General features: G+C 39.1%; 1 protein-coding gene across 19 annotated transcripts in view; it reads left to right on the top strand.

The window, feature by feature from the left end:
* put (activin A receptor type 2 punt) overlaps nt 1-22,831 on the top strand; it is a 163,707-nt gene that overhangs the window by 51,743 nt on the left and 89,133 nt on the right. For all 19 annotated transcript variants that reach the window (XR_012967522.1, XR_012967521.1, XR_012967523.1 and 16 more), the window contains 8 exons: nt 2,664-2,850; nt 3,098-3,216; nt 3,455-3,628; nt 9,925-10,092; nt 12,915-13,154; nt 13,889-14,018; nt 20,650-20,789; nt 21,205-21,361. Coding sequence is in view for 10 of the 19 variants with exons in the window: in XM_076206416.1 (XP_076062531.1) it covers nt 2,664-2,850; nt 3,098-3,216; nt 3,455-3,628; nt 9,925-10,092; nt 12,915-13,154; nt 13,889-14,018; nt 20,650-20,789; nt 21,205-21,360 (1,314 nt within the window). In the remaining 9 variants the exon portion in view is untranslated. The remainder of the gene's footprint in view (nt 1-2,663; nt 2,851-3,097; nt 3,217-3,454; nt 3,629-9,924; nt 10,093-12,914; nt 13,155-13,888; nt 14,019-20,649; nt 20,790-21,204; nt 21,362-22,831) is intronic.

Raw genomic sequence — 22,831 nt, 5'->3', positions numbered from 1 at the left:
AGTTCGAGAATTTTACGTCAGAACTCGACCAAATTTCGGCACTCGAACGCTAAGGACGCTTCCTCTGTAGTGCATTTGCGATCAAAGTTCATTCCGAGCAGACGTGTTCGTTCTTATTTACGTAAATCTGACTTTTTTTCATCTTTGCATCGTGTATTAGCCCCTAATCATGGGTCCAAAGAAAGCAAGTTCAAGTGGTGAAGAAAAGAGGAAAGTAGTGCGCAAAACTATTGAATTTAAAAAAGAATTAATAAAGCGAAATATGAATCTGGCGTTCGTGTGTCTGCGTTGGCTAAGGAGTTTGGGATGGCGAAATCGACGATAAGCACCATCCTAAAAAATAAAGACCAGGTTAAAGCAAGTGATGTGGCTAAAGGATCAAGTGTTTTTAGCAAACAAAGGCCACAGGTATTGGAGGAAGTGGAGAAACTTTTGCTGATTTTCGTAAATGAGAAACAGTTAGCAGGTGATACTCTTAGTGAAGATGCAATTTGTGCCAAAGCAAGACAATTGTATGAAGATTTGATAAAAAAAGATCCTAGCACTATTCCGGAAGGGTTTGATTTTAAAGCAAGCAGAGGGTGGTTTGAAAAGTTTAAGAAAAGAAGTGGGATACACTCCATTGTTCGTCATGGGGAAGCAGCAAGTTCAGATAAGGAAGCCACGGAAAAGTTTAAAGTGGAATTCGCAGATTACATCAAGGCCGAGCAATATGTTCCCCAACAAGTGTTCAATATGGACGAAACTGGACTTTTTTGGAAAAAAAATGCCACGAAGAACTTACATCACACGTGAGGAGAAGTCGTTGCCAGGCCACAAACCAATGAAGGATAGGCTAACTCTCTTGTTGTGTGGTAATGCTAGCGGTGATTTTAAAGTAAAGCCTCTTCTTATTTATCATTCTGAGAATCCAAGGGCATTCAAGGCTAATAATGTTATCAAGGGTAGATTGCCTGTTATGTGGAGGTCAAACACAAAGGCTTGGCTGACGAGGCAAATTTGTACTGAGTGGGTGCATGAGGTGTTTGCCCCCGCCGTCAAGAAATATTTGGAAGAAAAGAATTTGCCACTACGCTGTTGTCTTCTGATGGATAATGCTCCTGCCCACCCTCCAGGTTTAGAAGAAGACTTGACAGAGGAATTTGATTTTGTCAAAATCAAATTTCTTCCTGCTAATACAACACCTTTGCTTCAACCCATGGACCAGCAAGTCATTGCAAATTTCAAGAAGCTCTACACCAAATTCCTTTTTCAACAATGCTTCGAGGTGACTAGTGACACGCAGCTAACCCTTCGAGATTTTTGGAAAAATCATTTTAACATCTACCACTGCATCACCCTCATCGACAAAGCCTGGAACCAAGTGTCATACAGAACGATGAATTCGGCATGGAGGAAATTGTGGCCCGAGTGTGTGACGGAACGAGAGTTTGAGGGGTTCGCGGGCGCAGGATCGAGCACAGCTGATGTTGGTGCTGAAGAGGAAGAGGAAGCCCAAGAGGAAACTCAACTTATTGAAGAAATTGTCAGGATGGGCCAAAATCTAGGTTTAGAAATGGACAACAGTGATGTCGAGGAGCTAATCGACGAACATCGTGACGAGCTGACAACAGAAGAACTCCAGCACCTTCAGGAAGAGCAGAAGAAGACGTTGACGGAGGAGATGTCTTAGGATGAGGGAAGGAAGGATGCCTCTACTGCTGATATCAAGGATATTTGTGCTAAATGGAATGATATCCAGAACTTTGTGGAACTTTACCATCCAGATAAAGCCGCAAGCAGTAGAGCCGTTTATGCATTTAATGATGTTGTTATTAGCCACTTCCGTAAAGTTCTAAAAAAAAAGGGAAAAACAAGTGACTCTAGATAGGTTCTTCATGAAAAGGAAGGAACACCCTGTGGCAACGTCTCCCCAACCGAAGAGAAGGGCGAGAGAGACGACACTTCCAGTCGACTTACCCGACGTTTTTATGGAAGATGATTCTCCTTCGAAAAATTGATGAAAATGTGTTTTTGTTCACATGATCTTGTACTGTATGTTACTCTATGTTACTAACAATTTTATGCCCTTTTTTCAAATTTTTTTTTATTGTATCATAACCTTTAATGTTCTGTATGTTACAGTTGGTAAAAGAACATACAAAATATTTGCATTTTGTTTTTTTTATACTTTTAGATAGGATATCTTTTATTAAAATAAAACACATGGTCTATTTTGTACCCTTTTTTATTTATGGTAAACAGTATACAGTGCAGTTTATGGTGTAAAATATTAAAAAAAAAATTAGAAAAAGTTGTTTTTTAGACTTGGAACAGATTAAAATTATTTACATTGATTATAATGGGAAAAATTGTTTCGGTTTTCGAACAAATCGCTTTTCGAACAGCCTTCTCGAACGGATTATGTTCGAAAACCGAGGTTTGACTGTACTATGAAAGTATTGTTGATAACTGTCTAATTTCAAATGATTTTATTCTGTTTTGCCATCTATGACAGGTTATATATAGACTGATTTCTTGTCACAGAAAACTTTAGCATACTCTTAATTGAAAATATTCTTTCATCACCAGAAGTCAGCTGGTATTGTGGCCAAGTTACATGTCATCAATGTCACCCATATCATCCATGGTATCCCTAATTTTACATCTTTTTTACATCATAGGATGAGGTTACCTTGAAAGGATGTTGGCTGGATGACAAAAACTGCTATGACCAACTTGAATGTGTTAATACTGATGGAGTAGAAAAGCCATCCAAGGAGCATACCTTCTGCTGTTGTGATGGGAACTTCTGTAACCGAGAATTTGCATGGAGGCCTTTACCAGCTCTGCCTTCCACCTCCACCCCAGGTATGACAGTGTAGACATAAATGTTGTCTCAAACTTTCAAACCATTAGGGTGGTACTATGTCGTAGTTGGGTTGCTATTTCTGTGAAAGAGCATGTATTCAGTATTTTATGCTTTTCTTCAGTGTAGAGAATAGTAATCACTTACGAGTTTTGTGTTCAATATAGATGCAGTGGATTATTTGTTTGGAAATTTATTAAAATCTAGTAATGTACTCATGCAAACATAATTTTTTTTTTTTTTTTACAGGAACAACTGAGAAGCCTTCTGTTGCAGTAGTGAACACAGTCATTTGGACTTTGGGTGCCCTTGTCTTAGTTGTCATCCTGGTTACCGTCCTGTTCTATGTCTACCGCAAGTGGAAAATGGTGAGTAATGTAATAATGCTAATGTATTCAGTTTCAATAATCAGGTAGCAAAAGGGTTAAATTAAACTCTGTAAACCCCCTCACTGCTATTCATGACATATTTGTGGCAACTGAGCAGCATAAGGGCCACACAAAAAGTGTAAAATGACAGTGGAGGGGGTTGGGGGGAATTTAACTGTAAATTATGTACATAGAAACCCATTCATAATGTACTTCAAATATTTGATGGTCGTTGCAGGCAAATTTCATGGAGTTGCCCCACATGGAACCTCAACCACTTCCACCCCCATCCCCTGCCTTGGGTTTGCGGCCAATCCAGCTCCTTGAAATCAAAGCCCGAGGTCGCTTTGGGGCTGTATGGAAAGCTGCTCTAACAACTGAAATTGTTGCTGTCAAGATCTTCCCTGTTCAGGTGAGAAATTCAGACTTACCTCTTGTTAGATTGCTATGTATTGATGAAACTAATTTTCACAAAATTTGTATTATACGAGATTTCATCCAATGGATTCCAGAATTGAATATGTACTTGTTTGAGTTTTAATTTTTATGCATTGCTGAAATGCACACATTAAAAAAATACATGAGTTCAGATCCAAATATGATAATTGGATATCAAAGATATAGACTAAGTTGGAACTATACATGAATATAAGTCAAATTATGTTACAAAATTAGAGAAAAGAGACTGGACCCAACAAGCATTGCTCCTTTCCAGTATACTACAATTAGGTAAATACATATACCAAAGGCCTTTTCCCCCTTACAAAGGAGGTAGCCAAAAAATAAAGGCATAAAAACCACTCCCACACATTTCATCCCCACATACTACACTCCCATCCACCCCCTTCCCTCCTCCTTATCTTGACTCCTTCTGGATGCTGGGTCATCCCTACATTTCACCCACTGCCTTGGGTCATAAACAGTGTTGCAAGACACAGCACATCCATAGCAAGGTCACTTAATTAAATCAGTGACCCCCCTCTCTGTCCCCTCATGCAGAAATGGAGAAGATGGGGAGAAATCCCTTCGGGCTACGTCAATTTATTTTTCACACATACTCCTTCACTTCCCTTCCCCCACTCACTCCCCCTCATGCATCACAGCATCATCCATACGCAACCATTCTCCATTCACACCTATCTTCTGTCCTCTCCTGTCCTTCCTCAATAGACATTCCCCTCTTTCCCAAAGCCCCTGTTACCCCATCCATCCATCTCATCCTTGATTGCCCCCTCATGCTCACTCCTACCTCTGCCTTCCACGTCTCTTTTACTAATCTTTCTTCACCCATTCTTTCCATGTGTCCAAACCATCCCAATACTCTTTCATCAACCTTATCTCCCAACTCCCTTTCCACCCCCATTCTCCTCACCTCATCGTTTCTCACTCTATCTATCCTAGTAACCTCTATCATACTTCTCAGGCACTTCATCTCAAACACATTCAAACTCCTCTTACGTTCCATGTTTCTGCCTCATACAGTGCTGTCAACACAATCACTCCTTCATACAACATACAATCTCCTCTTAGTATCCATTCCCAAATCTTTATTTTTCATTACACTTTTTAATCCCCCAAGGTATTTATTTGCTTCTCTCAATCTACATTCTACCTCCACTTCCACTCCTCTCTTTCCCACCACATTCACACCCAAATATCTAAAACTATCCACTTCCTCCAGTCTCTCTCGCTTAATACTCACTTCCAGTCTGCTGCCACTTTCCTTATCTCATCATTTTACTTTTACCCACATTTATCTTCAACTTCCTCCTTTCACACATCCTCCCAAGCTCTCACTAACTTCCTCAATCCCTTTTCTGATCCTGCTACAAGCGCAGTGTTGTCAGCAAACAACAACTGGCTTATCTCCAATTTTTCTCCATTTTCCTTAACCAATCCCTGACCCACTACCTTTGGATATACTTCTCACACCACCCCAACCATGTATAAATTGAACAGCCAAAGTGACATAACACATCCCTGACAAAGTCCCACCTTTACCTCAAACCACTCGTTATCTCCATTTCTGATTCTAACACAAGCTCTACTACTCTTGTAAAAACTCTTGACTGCTCTTAAAAGCTTTCCTCCTATCCCATATATCTGCAATACCTCCCACAGTGCCTTCCTGTCTACCCTGTCATAATCCTTTTCCAAATTCATAAAAACCCAAAAAACATCCTTACCTTTTCCTAAAGCTTTCTCACATATCTATCTTACAAAAAAAATCTGATCCACGTAACCCCTACCTGTCCTAAACCCACACTGTTCTTCATCAGTTACTCCTGTTCCTCTCCTAATCCTCTCTATCAAGACCCTCCTATAAGCCTTCCCTAGTACACTTAACAAACTGATCCCTCTGAAACTACTACAGTCACACTTGCCCCCTTTTCTCTTGTAAAGTGGAACTATACAGGCACTTCACCAGTCCTCTGGCACTCTCTCTTAAACAAACATGAAATAACCCCAAAGTAGAATATTGGAAATAAATCTAGATACTATTTTTGTATGGAACCAGGAATGGGAAATGAAGTTCAAAACCTAAGCATGCCAAGTACTGGAAATGGGCAATAGCGGCAAAAGGCCATCCTTAAACTATTCCTTGGGAAGCGAACACATTACAAAAGCAAAAGAGGTGAAAGACTTGGGAGTGTTGATAAAAGACAACCTGTTACCAGACAGACATATGAGTTGAATTGTGGGAGAGACATATTGACTATTGCAGAAGATTAAAGTGGGGTTCCATTATATGGAAGAAGAGATGATGAAAGAACTCATAGAAACCCTGATATGTCCAAGACAAATATGCTTCAATAGTGTGGTTCCTACACAGAGTGAAGGATATAAGCAAGATTGAGATAATACAAAGGGTAGCAATCAAACTGGTGCCCAGCCTGGGAGATAAACCATATGAGGAAAGACTAAAGCCACTAGGTCTGCCAACCTTGAAAGATTGAAGAGAAAGAGGTGACATTAAAGTGATCAGGTCACTAAAGGGAATAAATTGCATTGATAGAAGAGATCTCCTGATTAAAGATGGGAAGGCTTTAAGAGGTCATGGAAGTAGATTAAGAAAGACCACATTTTGAAATGATGTGAAGAAATATAGTTTTCCATATAGATTTATAAACATATGGAATAACTAAGGTGATATAGCCCAAGCACAAACAATACATGTGCTCAAATCTAAATATGATAGTTGGAAATCAAATATAGATTAAGTTGGAACCATACATGAATTTTAGTTTAGGTATGTTAGAAAATTAGAGAAAAAGAGACAGGACCCAACAGGAAAGATTATTTTTGCATGGAGCCAAGAAAGGGAAATCAATCTCAAAACCAAAAAATGCAAATGACTGGAAATAGTATATGTATGTATATCTACGTACGTGCATATACCAATGCTTTTTCCCCTTTACAAGGGAGGTAGCCAAAAAATAGACATAAAATCCACTCCCACCAATTCCATCCCCACATACACCACTCCCACCAATTCCATCCCCACATACTCCACTCCCACCAATTCCATCCCCACATACTCCACTCCCATTCACCTCCCTCCCTCTTATCTTGGCTCCTTCTGGATGGCAGGTCATCCGTGCATCTTGCCCACTGCGCTGGGTCAGAGGCAATGTAGCAAGACACAGCATATCCACAGCAAGGCTGTTTCATTTAATTGGCGACCCCCCTCTTCATCCCCTCATGCAGAAAAAGAGAAAATGGGGAGAAATCCCTTTGGGCTGTGTCAAAAATATCATTCAAACATACTCTCTCCCCCCATCCCCCCACCCACTCCCTTCCATGCATTTCAGCATCATCCATACACAACCATTCTCCACTCACTCCTGTCTTCTGTCTTCTCTCTTCCTCAACAGACATTTCCCTTTTTCCCAATGGCCCTTTACCCCATCCATCCATCTCATCCTTGGTCATTCCTTCATGTTCACTCCTTCCACCTCTGCCTTCCATGCCTCTTATACTAATCTTTTTTCACCCATTCTTTCCATGTGTCCAAACCATCCTAATACTCTTTCATTAAGCCTATCTCCCAACTCCCTTTCCACCCCTGTTCTCCACCTCGCCTCCTCATTTCTCTATCCAGCCAAGTAACCTACCATACTTCTCACCTGCGTAGAGCCGGTGGCCAGGGGTAGTTGCAGCAAGAAACAAAACTAAGACACTCACACAAAACACCATCATTTCATAATTACACCACCATCAGACAAGACCGGACTGACGGCTATGGCGGTGGACTCATCACCCTGATCCACCACTCCATCTGTTTTGTGGACACAAGTGCCACAACCAAAATTCTCCTCCCTACCACAGATAACACAACAGAAATCCAATCCATTCGAATCCGCACAGGCAACAAATCAACACTGACTATAGTTAACATGTACATTCCCCCCCAATCATCCCCCACAGTTCCAGACACCTTCAGGCCTCATTTTAGCCAACTAGCCTCAATCCCCAACCTGATCATGGGTGGAGACTTCAACGCCAAGTCGTCTGCCTGGTATGTCGACAACCCTGACACAGACAGAGGGCTTGATATACAGACTCAGTTTGACTCATTGACTATCATGAACAACACACATAATCATACACATATCCCACACCAAGCCCTCTACACTCCCTCCTCTCCTGATAACACATTTTGCTCCCCCTGCCTAACCCCAACAACATCATGGAGAGTGGTCGGAACCCTTGGCTCTGACCACCTCATCTCTACATCAACAACATATGATACATCCATGTCTTTCAAACAACACATCACAAACATATAAAACAAATGCACACCCAGACTTAACGCACTTAAGTCAATCACTGGAACAACATTTGGACAAAACAAAGAAACTAATATAACAATATACAAACAATGCATACGCTCAGTGTTGAATTATGCGAGTCCTGCATGGGCTCCTAATCTCAGTGAGACACACCACAACACCCTTCAAATCATACAAAACAAAGCCCTAAAAACAATTACAGGCTGCACAAATACAACACCTACAGACCATTTACACCATGAAACAAAAGTCCTCAAAGTCAAGGACCACCTCGACATGAGAGGCACACAAACACTTGCCGCAGCCACCACAAACACATTACACCCGCTACACTACATAGCAGAACACCCACACACACCAAGAAACATTAAAACAACACCCAAAGACCTTTATCATGCACAGATACTCTCTTCTCTTCCTCCACAACCACCAAATACCAGCCTCCGGAAACATATTCATAATCATATCACTCACCGCTCCATTAACACACTGAAAGACAACACACTGCTGCATGCCAGACCCCCTGATATCCACCCTTCTGAATCCTCTCTCCCACGAAAGGACAGAGTCCACTTGGCCAGACTGCGGTGCGGTCACCACCCAGCACTTCTAAGCTACCAGAAGAGGCTGGATGACCGCATTGTGAACAGCTGCCCAGGATGTAACACTTCACCCCATACCATACAACACATAATGGAAGACTGCATTATACACAATCATGCACGCAAACAACACAACATACGCTCTATAAAGGATTTGTGGGAAAACCCAGTTTCGGCTATGGCATTCCTTGGGGAGACGGGACTGCTCGGACAGACAGTCTAGGGAACGACAACAACAACAACAACCATACTTCTCAGACATTTGATCTCAAACATTCTGGTGAAAGAGAACAAGTATAACAGCTGTAACTCAATATTTTATAATGTGCATATTGTGATGCATCATTGTACATCAGGCAGCTAATGTACGGGTGAATATTTGACTTGTATTGAAGAAGTTACCGTATATTTCCGTGTATAAGATGACCTTTGTATAAGACAAGGTACAAAATTAGAGCAAATTTTTATGAATTTATCTCATATCGGTAGTATAAGACGACTGCTAAATTACAAAAGCATCAGTGTATCAAACCTACCGTATAAAAATAATTGTTTTGATTACGTTTATCAGCTGTTTTTTCCACTTTTTCTCTTTTCTTTCTCATTACTTAACTGTATCCTTATACCAGATAAATTACTTACTGTATCCTTATAAATTCAAAATAAACGAAATAAAGCAAATCATATATCATGATTTTCCGAGAACACACGTCAACTAACTAACACAAATTATTTGTTTACGTTCCTGGTTCGTTCCTGGTTCAACTACTGTAATATATTTTTTTATTGATAAACGTTTTATGTACTGTAATCCAAAATTGTTATTTTCAGTCTTAAAAATTACTGAAAAGTTAGTGAAAGAAAAAGGTTGCTATAAAGGCAACCAGTGCTCGATGTTTACATTTTTTTCAGCTGTGTTAAATGTGTTTACATAGAGTAGTTAAAAGTACTGTAATTTCATTTATATAGAATTATTCCTCGAATTTATTAACAATTGCCATTTACTATAAAGATATGCCAATAATATACAAGGTAAATATGGTTTAATTACCTTTATTACCAGTTCTTATCATAATGTGAATAATTTCCTGTGTATCGGTGGTTATTGGCAGGCTAGCCTACCAAGTCATCTCACGTAGAATTCAAGGTCTGATTTTTATAATGGCAGTATAAGATGACCCCCAATTTTAAGGGGTGAATTTTTTTTATTTTAGGGTCGTCTTATACATGGAAATATACGGTAAATACTTTTTATTGTAGCATGGAATACTCTCTTCAACCTCACAATTTATTATTCTTTTTCCGTTTTTCAGGATAAACAATCATGGATTGTTGAAAAAGAGGTTTTCTCTTTGCCCCAAATGTCCCATGAAAATCTGCTTCATTTTATTGGTGTGGAGAAGCGTGGTGATAACTTACAAGCAGAATACTGGCTCATCTCATCATATCATGAGAAGGGTTCTTTGTGCGACTTCCTTAAGGTAGGTCTTACCATTGATTGTATGAAAGATGTCTGGAACAAAAGGTTTTGATTATGTATGTATGACTCCTGTGTTTATTATGTCAAACAAGCTAATGATCAATCACACCAGATCTCTATGGCAAGAGACCCACAGCTCCCAGGTAAAGGTGTGGATACACTCGTCAACAGCTGGGTTGAATTTCAATGACTTGGATGAATTTCATCCAAGGCTGAAGGATTTAAGTTGGAATCCAAGCTTAGGGACTCCCAATCCAAAACTATTGTAGTCTATACCTTGGAAGAGATCCGAGGGAGAAGAACTGAAGATATATGTTACAGTATTTATGACATATTTAAAAAAAATATATACAACTTATTCAATGATAGATGAATTATTCAGTAGTGTAAAATTATCTTGAAATAGAAAAAAATTATGGAATGTAATTCTGACCGTAATCAGTCATTTGACTGTGGTGTAAACATTGCTTTATTTTTAAAGTGTGAAAACTCTTCTTACCATTTGCTTGGTAGTTACACTTATTGCTGTGATGGAGTGGAATGCTGAAGTTATCCATGACCTTATAGAGAAGATATAACCACAAGAGGTGCTTTGGGATGTGAGGCACCCCTATTATACATACATATACCAAGGGCTTTTCCCCCCATACAAGGGAGGAAACCAAAGTCAAAGGCATAAATTCACTCCCACCCATTTCATCCCCACATACTCCACTCCCATTCACCATCCCTCCCTCTTTTCTTGGCTCCTGGATGGTAGGTCATCCCTGCATCTCACTCACTACCCTAGGTCAGAAGCAATGCAGCAAGACACAGCACATCCACAGCAAGGTGACTTCATTTAATGTCACCCCCCCCACACACACACACACATACACACATATACACATATACACATACACACCTGGCTGTCCCCTCATGCAGAAAAAGAGATGATGGGGAGAAATCCCTTCAGGATGTGTCAAAATATCATTCACACATACTCCCAAACCCCTCATTCCCCACCCACTCCCTTCCATGCACCACAACATCCATACACAACCATTCTCCACTCACCCCTATCTTCTGTCTTCTCCCTTCATTCCTCAGCAGACATTCCCCTCTTTCTCAGTGCCCCTTTTACCCCATCCATCCATCTCATCCTTGGTTACCCCCTCATGTTCACTTCCACCTCTGTTACTAATCTTTCTTCACTCATTTTTCCATGTGTCTAAACCATCCCAATACTCTTTTATCAACCCTATCTCCCGACCTCCTTTCTACCCCTGCTCTCTCCTTGTTTCCCACTATCCAGCCTAGTAACCCCTACCATATTTCTCAGGCATTTCATCTCCAACACATTCAAACTCCACCTCTTCCATGTTCTGCCCCATACAATACTGTCAGCACAATCACCCCAGAGTCTATTTCTCATTACACTTTTTAATCCCCCAAGGCATTTACTTGCTTCTCTCAATTTACATTCTACTTCCACTTCCACTCCTCCCTTTCCCACCACATTTGCACCTAATTATTTAAAGCTATCGACTTCTTCCAGTCTTTCTCCTGTAATACTCACTTCCAATATGCTGCCATTGTCTCCCCTTGTAGGTCTCATCACTTTACTTTTACCCACATTTATCTTCAACTTCCTTCTTTCACACACTTTCCCAAACTCTGTCACTAACATCCTTAATCCATCCTCTAATCCTGCTACAAGTGCAGTGTCATCAGCAAACAACAACTGGTTCATCTCCCATTTTTCTCAATTTTCTTTAACTGTCTCCAATCCCTGGCCCATTACCCATGCATTTACCTCTCGCACCACCCCATCCATGTATAAATTGAACAGCCATAGCGACATGACACATCCCTTGCAAAGTCCCACCTTTACTTCAGACCACTCACTCTCTCCATTTCTAATTCTAACACAGGCTCCTATTCTTATAAAAACTTTTGACTGCTCTTAACGGCTTTCCTCCTATACCAAATATCTGCAATACCTCCCACAGTGCCTTCCTGTCTACCCTGTCATAAGCCTTTTCCAAATCCATAAAAGCCCCAAAAAATCCTTACCTTTTCCTAAATCTTCATCACATATCTGGCTTTCTACAAAAATCATATCTATGTAACCCCTACCTGTCCTAAACCTGATTATACCAAGAAATAATGTCTTCATGATTAATATAGGTGTAGATGAAATTGGGATGGGAGATGGAAGTTTTTGTAAATGCATATGGACCTGGTAGTGGAAAAGGTAGAAGGTGCAGGTAGGTGAACAGATGTTAATGGAAGTGAAAGTGAAAAAGGGAAGATGGATAGAGTATTTCACCAAAGATATGAGAAATAGGTTTCTTGGATAAATGTGAAGAGAAGGTTTTATTGAGGGAGGGAGCATTCCCACAGCTCTGCAGAACAAAGGAAAGAGGGACTCGGACTTTGAAGGAGGCGGGAAGGGAGGGCCTAAATACATTTGAGATATAATATTTACAAAGTATGGTAAGTATAGCGAGGATAGATGTGTAGGTGAAGTGGAGAGTGGGGGTTGAAAGAGTTGGTCAAAGAGTCCCGACATGATTTCGGTATGTAGTGGGGTGGAGAAAGGAAAAGGAGGGAAGTAGAATGATGAAGTGAACTTGAGGGAAAGATCAATGATAAGATGGGTGGACAGTGCAAAGGTGGTATTATATGCAAAATGAATGATTATTACGTCATCCAGAAATTGACTTGGGATAAAAAGATGCTGTAACTTAGATAATAACTACTAACATTCAGTCATTTGACAAAATGCCAGGTGTTATTATGATCATCATGTTCTTATAGCAGTGTTGATTTTCTTTACAGGGGAATCTTGTTACGTGGCCTGAATTGTGTCGTATTGGTGAGTCCATGGCTCGTGGTCTTACGTATCTTCATGAGGAACAGGCCGCCACGAAGTGTGAATCCCTAAAGCCATCCATTGCTCATAGGGACTTCAAAAGCAAGAATGTCCTACTCAAAAGCGATCTGACAGCTTGCATTGCAGACTTCGGTCTTGCCTTAGTCTTCTATCCAGGACAATCGCCTGGAGATACTCATGGACAGGTAAGGACAGGAAGTTATAAGACAGTCAATTAGTTTTGTCGTTAAACCTCACAATATTATTGTTGCAATAATGTACTGTTGAAAGATGGTCCCATTTGATAATGCTATGAAAAGCAAAAGCTCTGCAAAAAATATAGAATTTCCTCAGTTGAAATTATAATGCTATGGTAGTTTTCTCATAAATGTACTTGTAAATATTTAATGTGAATTAAACTTGGATACTGCAACCTTAGGACAGCAACAATCTACTCAAATGTCTACAATAATCTGCCTCCAGCAACACAGAACTTGTCCATACAAAGATCACAAAACAAGCACTCCACAACTGACATCCAAATTCTTTATATCTTCAAGCTCCTTCAGAGAGTCTTGAAAGAAGACTTAGGGGTTAATCTAGTGGCTGTGGTAAGTTTCTGTGGGGTCACAGATCACCTGGTGAGGATAACAGGGATGCTGGACTAATATTCAGACATTTTCAGTGCTTTTCATACCTATTTATGAATTTGTTCTCACTCGCCAATTTAATGAAGTGGCCTTGCTGTGGATGTGCTGTGTCTTGTGACACAGCTGACCCAGGGCATTGAGCGAGATGTAGGGATGACCCGTCATCCAGGAAGTGCCAAGATAAGAGGGAGGGGAGTGGAGTATGATAGGGATGGAATGGGTGGGAGTGGTGTTTTTGCCTTTGTTTTTTGGCTACCTCCCTTATAAGGTATGTTCTCATTGTTTTGTAGGTTGGTACGCGACGCTACATGGCTCCAGAGGTATTGGAAGGGGCCATAAACTTCCAGCATGATGCTTTTCTACGTATCGACATGTATGCCTGCGGTCTGGTGCTGTGGGAACTCGCGTCCAGATGTTCTGGTAGGTTATTCCATGTATATGAAGCTTTAAAGTTTTATCATGTATTATATTGTTATTCTGTCTAGGTGGGTAAAAGTAAGGTGATGAGATGTACAAGGGGTGAAAGTGGCAGTAGACTGGAAGTGAACATTAAGGGAGAGCGACTGGAGGAAGTGGATAGTTTTAGATACTTGGGTGCAAGTGTAGCAGGAAAAGGTGGAGTGAAGGTGGAGGTAGAATGTAGATTGAGAGAAGCGAGTAAATGCCTTGGTGGATTAAAGAGTGTAATGAGGAATAGACATTTGGGAATGGATGTGAAGAGGAGACTGTATGAAGGAGTGATTGTGCCAACAGCACTGTATGGGGCAGAAACGTGGAACATAAGAGAAGAAGAGAGAAGGAGTTTGAATGTGTTTGAGATGAGGTGTCTGAGAAGTATGGTGGGGGTTACTAGGCTGGATAGAGTGAGAAATGAGGAGGTGAGGAGAACAGGGGTGAAAAAGGATTTGGGAGATAGGGTTGATGAAAGAATATTAGGATGGTTTGGACACATGGAAAGAATGAGTGAAGAGTGTATTTAGGGATGAAATGGGTGGGAGTGTTTTTATGCCTTTCCCTTTTTGGCTACCTCCCTTGGAAGGGGGAAAAAGCCTTGGTATATGTATGTATGTATGTATGTATGTCTAGGTTTTTGCAGGTGGGTAGCTGTTAATGAAAAAAAAAAAAGCTGTGAGGGAGGTGGGCAGATTTTTCTAAGTTATTGAATGTTGAGAAAGGGAGTCAATGTGGTGGTGGGAGGTATTAGGAGAAAAACTGGTGTGTGAGGAGAATGATGAGGCTATTACAGAAGATGAGGTATAAATAATGTTGAAAAAGGTGAAAGCTGGTGAGGCATGTGAATTGTACTATTATTATTATTATTATTTTATTTTATTTTTTTCATGTCTAACAGAGGGTATGGTAGTAATGTAATAGATGATGAGATTGTTGAATGTGTGTCTGATTGAAGGGAGCACCCTACTTGAAAAGTGCATGTATAATTTTAGTATACTAGGAGACTGGAGACAAAAGGGTGGTTTTAGAGGGACTAGTTTGTTGACGAGGGTTGGTAAGATGTATGGTCATGCTGATCGATGAGATCAGAAAGGAGAGTGGGGAAGAAATTTGTGCCACATGATGATGCCTACGTAGGCCTCATGAGGTGCAAGTGGATATATGAGGGTTGGTGGCGTTGGGTACCTGATTACATTTATTTTGTAGTTGTAGCCGAGTTTCCCTCGAATTCTGTGAACTGGCTTGATCATGTTTTCTGTGACTATATTTTATAACATGGATATTGTGATGCATCATTGAATCATCATACATCAGCCATCCAATGCTGCATGTAATAATTTGACTTGTACTGAAGAGGTAAAGAGATTAGTTTAACCACTTCCATACGGTGACACCTACATAGGCGGCATGAGGAGCAAGTGGGTACTCGATGATGCCGACGTCGCCATCTTGATTATATTTATTGTAGTCGTACCTACGTAATTTCGATTCTAAACTGGCTTCATAAATTTTCTATGGTTATCAAAATACACGGGTGAAAGAGAATGAATGATTGAGCACTGACTTTATTTTTTATAATGCGATTATTATGACGCAACATCGCACGTCGGGCAGCTAATGCTGCCAGACATGCGATGTGCCCCGGAGTGAAGAGGTTAATTGAATATTGCCTCCATTTTTTACAAAGTGAAAAACCTGCAACCCCACAATGGCTGGCAATGGTTCTGAAGCCCTCCCACAAATGTCTTTTGGAGGAAATTTGGAAATGCTGTCTGTGTTGCATTGGTGTATTTTACCTAGTTGTATTTTATGGGACAAGAACTATGCTCGTAGTGACCTGTTTTTATATCTCTCCACATCCGGTTTGTTCTTAAAATCTTGTATAGTTTTGCACTCACTGTTTCCATGTTTAGTTTGTTCCAGACATCAATCACACTGTGTGGAAAGCTATTCTTTTTCAAATCTCTTCTGTAAATGCCCTTCTTTAGCTTCTCCTCATGTCCTCTTGTTTCTCTTCAGTCCCATTTTAATAAGTAGTCTCTATCAAGAACTTCCATACCTTTCATAATTCTGTAAATAGTCAGCAAATCACCTCTTTCTCTTCTCTGTTCCAGTGTTGATAGATGTGATTTATCCAATCTTTGTTCATATGTCAAATCTGAGTGTGTATGTGCCACTTTTTTTTTTTTTTTGTACTAGGTGCCCATAGTGTTGCAGCATACTCCAGTTTAGGTCTTATAAGTGTAATTAGTATTTTCTTTACCATCTCTTCATCCATGTAGTCGAAGGCCACTTTCATTGATCTTAATAAATTAAAAGTCTCAAACTAGTTTATGTTTATCAGGTGTCAAGTCACTTGAGATAATCACTCCCAGTTCCCTTTCTAAGTTGACTTTTTTGACTTTGTACCAATTTTATAGTGACCCAATATTTTATTTTTTGCTTTTTCCAAATTCCATTATACTGCATTTCTTAATGTTAAAGTTCACTTCACACTTCTGAGTCCATTCCCATATTTTGTCTAGGTCTTCTTGTAGCGATCTGCAGTCTTCTTCTGTGCTTACTCTCTTGAGTAATTTGGCATTGTCAGCAAAAAAGTTCATGTTACACTTCACTCCCTCATCCACATAATTTATATGGCAAACATTAAAGGAGCCAATACAGAGCCCTGCAGGATGCCACTTATCATATCTTCCCAGTTCAAGTTTTTGTCTCTAAGTACCACTCTCATTTTTCTCCCACTTAAGAAATCTTTCATCCATTCCAGAAGCTTACCTTGTATTCCTCCTATTATTTAAAATTTTCTTATTAGCTTTTTATGTGGTACTTTGTCAAAAACCTTCTGCAAATCCAAGAAGGCGCAATCTGCCCAGCCATCTCTATTAATCTTAAATAAAAATATATTAAGTTTGTGGTACATGATCTTCCACTTCCAAAGCCAAATTGTTTAGGGTTTAGTATTTTATTCTCTTCCAAGTGTTTGATCCATTTGTTCCTGAGAACCTTTTCGCATAGTTTTGCTACTGTGCTTGTAAGGGATACTGGTCTGAAGTTTGTAGGATCTTCTTTGTTTCCTCCTTTATATATTGGTATGATATTTGCATTTTTCCAATCTTGCAGTACCTTTCCTTCATTAAGTGAGAAATCTATTATTTTGTATTATTTGTCCATTAGTTCATCTATACACTCAGTATCCAGTTTGCAATTTCATCCAATCCATGTGATTTCTTAACATCTAGGATTTTTATTTGGTCTCTTATTTCTTTCTGTGTTACCTTTCTTTCATTTTAGGGGATCTTTCTCGTTGTCTATCTTCCCAAATTTGTGAGCTCTCAATTGTAAAAACAGACCTGAAATGTCTGATCATAACTTCAGCCATTTCTATGTCATCTACATTTTCTTTATCTCCTTCACTCAGTTTTACAATTTCGTGTTTGTCTTTTAGTTTATCATTTACATATCTGTAAAAAAGTTAAGGTTGATCATTACATTTGTCTGTAATATCTTTTTCATAGTTTCTTTTTTCTATCCTGCATATATTCACATGTTGGTTCCTAAGTTTTATATGTGTTTGCCATTTGTATGTTTTTTAGTCTTTTGCATCTTTTCCAGGCTTTGTCTCTTTTGTCTTTAGCCTCACTGCACCTTTTGTTATACCAACACTTTATATAAATCTCTTTTTGCTTCTTCTTTGGTACATATTTATCAATTCCTTCCTTGTACTTTTCTTTAAATATGTTCCATTTATCTTCCATCTTTGTTTCCTCTTTGGAAAATTTATCCCAGTTTGTGTTTTGGAAAAATTCTCTTTGTTTTGCAAAATCCGTTTTGTTGTACATAAACTTTCCTTCCTTGTGTTTTTCATTTCTTCTCACATTTTGTTCTTTTAGTTCAAACTCTTAATAGTGTATGGTCACTCTTCCCAATTGGTGTCTTACATTTCATTTTGTTTATATCAGGTTCAGAAGTGAATATCAAGTCTAGTTTTGATGGTTCCTCATTCTTTCTATATCTAGTATTTTCCTTAATCCATTGTGTTAAGGTGTATTCGATGGTCATATCCAGTAGAATGTTGCTCCAAAGTTCTTCTCCCACTTTTACTATCATTTCTTCCCAGATTATATCCTTTGCATTAAAATCGCCCATGATTACTATGTTACCACCCTCTTCCAGTAACTCATTTAGCACATTCATTGTGTCTTCCAGTAATTTAGAATGATCGCTATCAGACCAAGTTTGTGTTTTTGGTGGTACACTGCTACAAATTTTCTACTTTTAATCTTTTTATTTACAACTTTGATCAAATTAATTCTACATTATATTTGCCTTCATTTATCTTTGTCACATCTAAACCCTTTTTGGTAAATATAATGACTCCCTATTTATCCATTCTATTTTTTCACCCAATGTTTTCATCCAATGGTTGTATAGACCTTGTCCCACTATACTTGTTGATAAAGGACCTTTCAGTTTTGTCTCCACAATTCCCATTATGTCAGGTTTCTCCATTTCCAAATAGTCGTTTAATTCATTAATTCCAGAAATCATACCATCTGTATTTGTGTATGCCACTTTTAGTTTCATATATGTATATTTTTTTTTTATTTTTTTCCATTTTTCTGATGTACCATTTTTTCCGTCTCAGATCCAATACTCAAAAAAAAAAAAAAAAAAAAAAAAAAAAAAATCCATCTCCGTTCTTTTCTCATTTCTATCATTGGCTTCAATTATGAGAGCCTTGTCTTTCTCCTTTTCCTCATCACTCATTTCCTTTTTTATCCATATATGTCCAAATTTCTCACTGTTTGCTAGTTTAACTGCTTTCGATATTATCTCAGCTATCATTTGAGTTCTTAGTTTGATTTTCAGAGGTCTATGCTGTTTTTCTTTTGAGTATTTGCCCATCCTGTGAATCTCGTCAATTTCCTTGTTAAAATTTTCCCCTTTGTCATTAATTTCTTTCAGAATTTCCTTAGCCATTTCCTTTTCCTCCTTTTCTCTGGTATTTATACACACCATGTTTTTCTTGGGTACCATGGACCACAACGCATTTACCTTTGTCTACTGTATCTCTCACCCAATTTTCCTTTTCTTTGATTACTTTCATAACTGTTTCTTTTATATTTTCCTCTATTTGCTTTTGTACTATTTCACTAAAGGATATTTTTTTTATTTTCCTGTTCCTGCTTCCTCTGATTTTTTATTTCAAGGATTTCCAGTCACTACCTGTAATTGCTCTTTGATCTTTTTCAATTCTTCATTTTTGTTTTTATCCTTATCCTTTCATTTTCTCTTTTAAGCATATCAATTTTGCTCTTTAGGTCACTCAGTTCTCTAATTGTTTGCTCGTTACTCTTACGGAAAGTAGTCGATTCCCTAAGTAAAGCTTGGTAATCTAATTTTAAATCTATAACCTCTTCCAATAATTCGTTTACTTCACAATTTCTTAATGCACTGCTATATCTAACTTCTCTATATCTATGCTTTTACCAATTTCTCCTAGATTTCTTTGAAAACCTGAAAAACCATTATTCTCCCACCTGTGATTTATTCTTGGTGTATAAATTGAACATGTCCTTTTTGGTATCACTCCTCTCGGAGACTCTACTCCACTTATATCGTTGGTTCATTTAGTATCTTTTCTTCTTTTTCTTTCTCCATTGCGCCAAACTATACTTTAAGAACTGGATCTTACCTTGTCGGTCACTCGAGAACATAACCTAAACATTCCGCAAAATAACAACTAGGTGTTTCTTTCGTATCAGCAACAAAACCGCTAGATCACTTATAGCAGGATCATAGGAGGGATTAAGGAAGTTAGTGACAGTTTTGGAAGGTGTGAAAAAGAAGGAAGTTGAAGATAAATATGGGTAAAAGTAAGGTGATGAGATTTGCAAAGGGAGAGGATGGCAGCAAATTGGAAGTGAGTATTAAGGGAGAGAGACTGGAGGAAGTGGACACCTTTAGATACTTGGGTGCAAATGTAGCAGGAAAGGGAGGAGTGGGTGCGGAGGTAGAGTGTAGATGGAGAGAAGCAAGTAAATGCCTTGGGGGATTAAAAAGTGTAATGAGAAATAGACATTTGGGAATGGATGCAAGGGATGCTAAGAGGAGATTGTATAAAGGGGTAATTGTGCCAACAGCAGTGTATGGGGCAGAAACATGGAACATAAGAGAGGAAGAGTTTAAATGTGTTGAGATGGAATGCCTGGGAATTATAATGGTTACTAGGCTGGCTAGTGAGAAACAAGGAGCTCTCTCTTTTTTTACTCTGTCTCAGCCTCTCTCTCTCTCTCTATATATGTGCATATATATATATATATATATATATATATATATATATATATATATATATATATCATCTCTTTCACTATATCTCTAACTCTCGCACTATCTTGCTCTCTCTCAATCTCTTTCTCTCTCTTTTTCTCCTACCTGTCTCAGTTGATCAATCTCTATCGTTATCTCTATCTCACTTTTACTTCTCTTATACCATAGACCATAACTTTTGATTTTTGTGTTTTATTGAGTCGAAATGCTTTATTTCAGATTCTTAAGTATTTTGTCCTAAACATACATTTTCCCTGACCCCCTTCAGCTCAGGAGGGTCCTGTGATGGAGTATCGATTGCCCTTTGAAGAGGAAGTTGGGCAACACCCAACGCTTGACGACATGCAGGAATGTGTGGTCACCAAGAGACAGCGTCCACAGTTCCGAGACACCTGGTTCAAACATCCTGTAAGTCCATGTTTAGTTGCTAAAAGATTTTGTACAAGAATTAAAGAATATTTTATGATTCTTTCAAGTGTGGATAAAATTTGAAGGTTTGCTTAATCTTATGATACTTTGAATCTTTTGAGATCAATTATGTTTCTTGTAGGTTCCATTCTGTTGAGATGGGAAGTTCATTGGGTGGGCATATTTGTATGGGTGTATTTTGACTCGACAAACCCTATATAAGGGGGAAAGGCGTATTACTTAATTGTAGTATATAGGAAAAGAGAAATACTTTCAAGGACCTGTCTCTTACTCTTCAGTCATCATACCTAGCTTCAAATACATGTATGGTACTAACTTTTATACTCACTTATTCAAGCTTGACATACATTCTAAGTTAGAAAAAATTAATTGTGATTAAATTTCTCTGTTGAAGGGCCTAGCAACACTTATTGATACAATAGAGGAGTGCTGGGATCACGATGCAGAAGCCAGACTTTCGGCTTCGTGCGTGGTGGAGCGATTCCATCTTCATTCTCGCCAACCACAGTTTATGCCTACCTCACTTCCCCACAAGGAGTCAAGCATATAAGGTAAGAATATTAACCTTATTTAAGGGTTTTATTGATCTTTCAGTCAATTGTTGCTTTAGTTTTCTGTGACTAGAAACATGCATCCCCATAATAGCTGGCAATGGTCTCTGGGCTCCCTCACGAATCTCTCGTGGAAGAGGTGTTGGATTAATGTATTGTGTATTTCTGGGAGTGTTTTGATACAAGTTAGTAGGAGGAAGAGAGGAGCAGTTGGTGGCTGCCAATTCTCCTAATGTCAAAGAGTAGTACAAGATAGTGGAACTTACCAAAGAATGAGAGTTTAGGCCCAGCTGAGAATAGAGAGCTTCTTGGGATTGTCTTTCTGGGTGACGAGGTTATTGATAGGCTTTGGGGAATAACAGCAGGGAGATGACTGGTGTCCATTGTCCAGAAACATTGCAGGCACCAATCACTGTTCCTATGTAATTGACTGGGTAAATTTACATTTTACACAAACCCTTCTACTGCTGCAGATAACTTGTATGTTTATTCTGCTAGTTACCAGGTTATTTGATCTAGTCAAAGGAATCCCTCTAAATACAGCAGTCAGTAAGGGAAAAAGGAATAGAAGAAACGTTTGACTGTCCACGTACTGGAGTATTGACTGTATTATGGGGTGCCCCTATGTACCAGAGCCACACATCATTAGTCTATCTTAGAGTAAATTCTCCACTCATAGAGGAATGAGGATACTTTTGTTCTACAACTGGCTCTCCTTTCATGCTGTTCCCTCGAAACTGTCCTTCACTGTAGACTCTACCTCTTCCCATCCTCTGAGGTGGTGGTGGGGAAGGGGGAATAATTCTGCCATCATATTTTCTATTTGTATAGTAAAAAGAGAAGTGGGATGGGGTGATGGGACTAGGGATCCTGCTCTCTGAATGTTCATCATATGAAAAGTCAAGGCATAAGAAGGTGTGGGAGGAGAATAACCAGCACCTTAGAAATTGTATTATTAAATGTGCATGGTTGTGGTACAGATGAGAGTAAAAGGGAAGAAGATGGCAGTTTGTGAGAAGGAAGATGGATGTGTTGTTAAGTGAAACTAGTTAAAAAGGAATGATGTTTTTGAGTTTGAGCATGGTGAGAGAATGTTGGGAGTGATGTTGGGGTGAGGGAGGGAAAGATTGGCACTTTTGGCAATTGATGAGAGGAAAGTGTGATGGATGGAAGTGTCTCCCAGGTGAATGAGGGTAAAGGTGAAACTGGGATGGGAGATGTGGGCTTTTGTAAGTGTATATGGACCTTGTAGTGGGAAAAATGAAAAGGAAAGGGAAGCTTATTGGTGTTTGGTGTTGGAGGATCACTATGCTAGAGTAAGGGATGAGGCAGTAGATGGACTAGGAGGGAAGTTTGGAGTGCCAGGTAAGAATCTTAGAGATAATGTTGGGACATATTTAGGAAGAGTTGATCATAGTGAACACAGAAGAAAGCAAAGCATAGATATACATGGGAAAGGGTGGTGGATGG

The sequence above is a fragment of the Oratosquilla oratoria genome, chromosome 23, assembly GCF_046742065.1.
Source record: "Oratosquilla oratoria isolate Oo_2021 chromosome 23, ASM4674206v1, whole genome shotgun sequence".
In the NCBI taxonomy this organism is placed as follows: domain Eukaryota; kingdom Metazoa; phylum Arthropoda; class Malacostraca; order Stomatopoda; family Squillidae; genus Oratosquilla; species Oratosquilla oratoria.
Note: the sequence above shows the minus strand (reverse complement) of the source record. Positions and strands in the feature narration are given on the sequence as shown.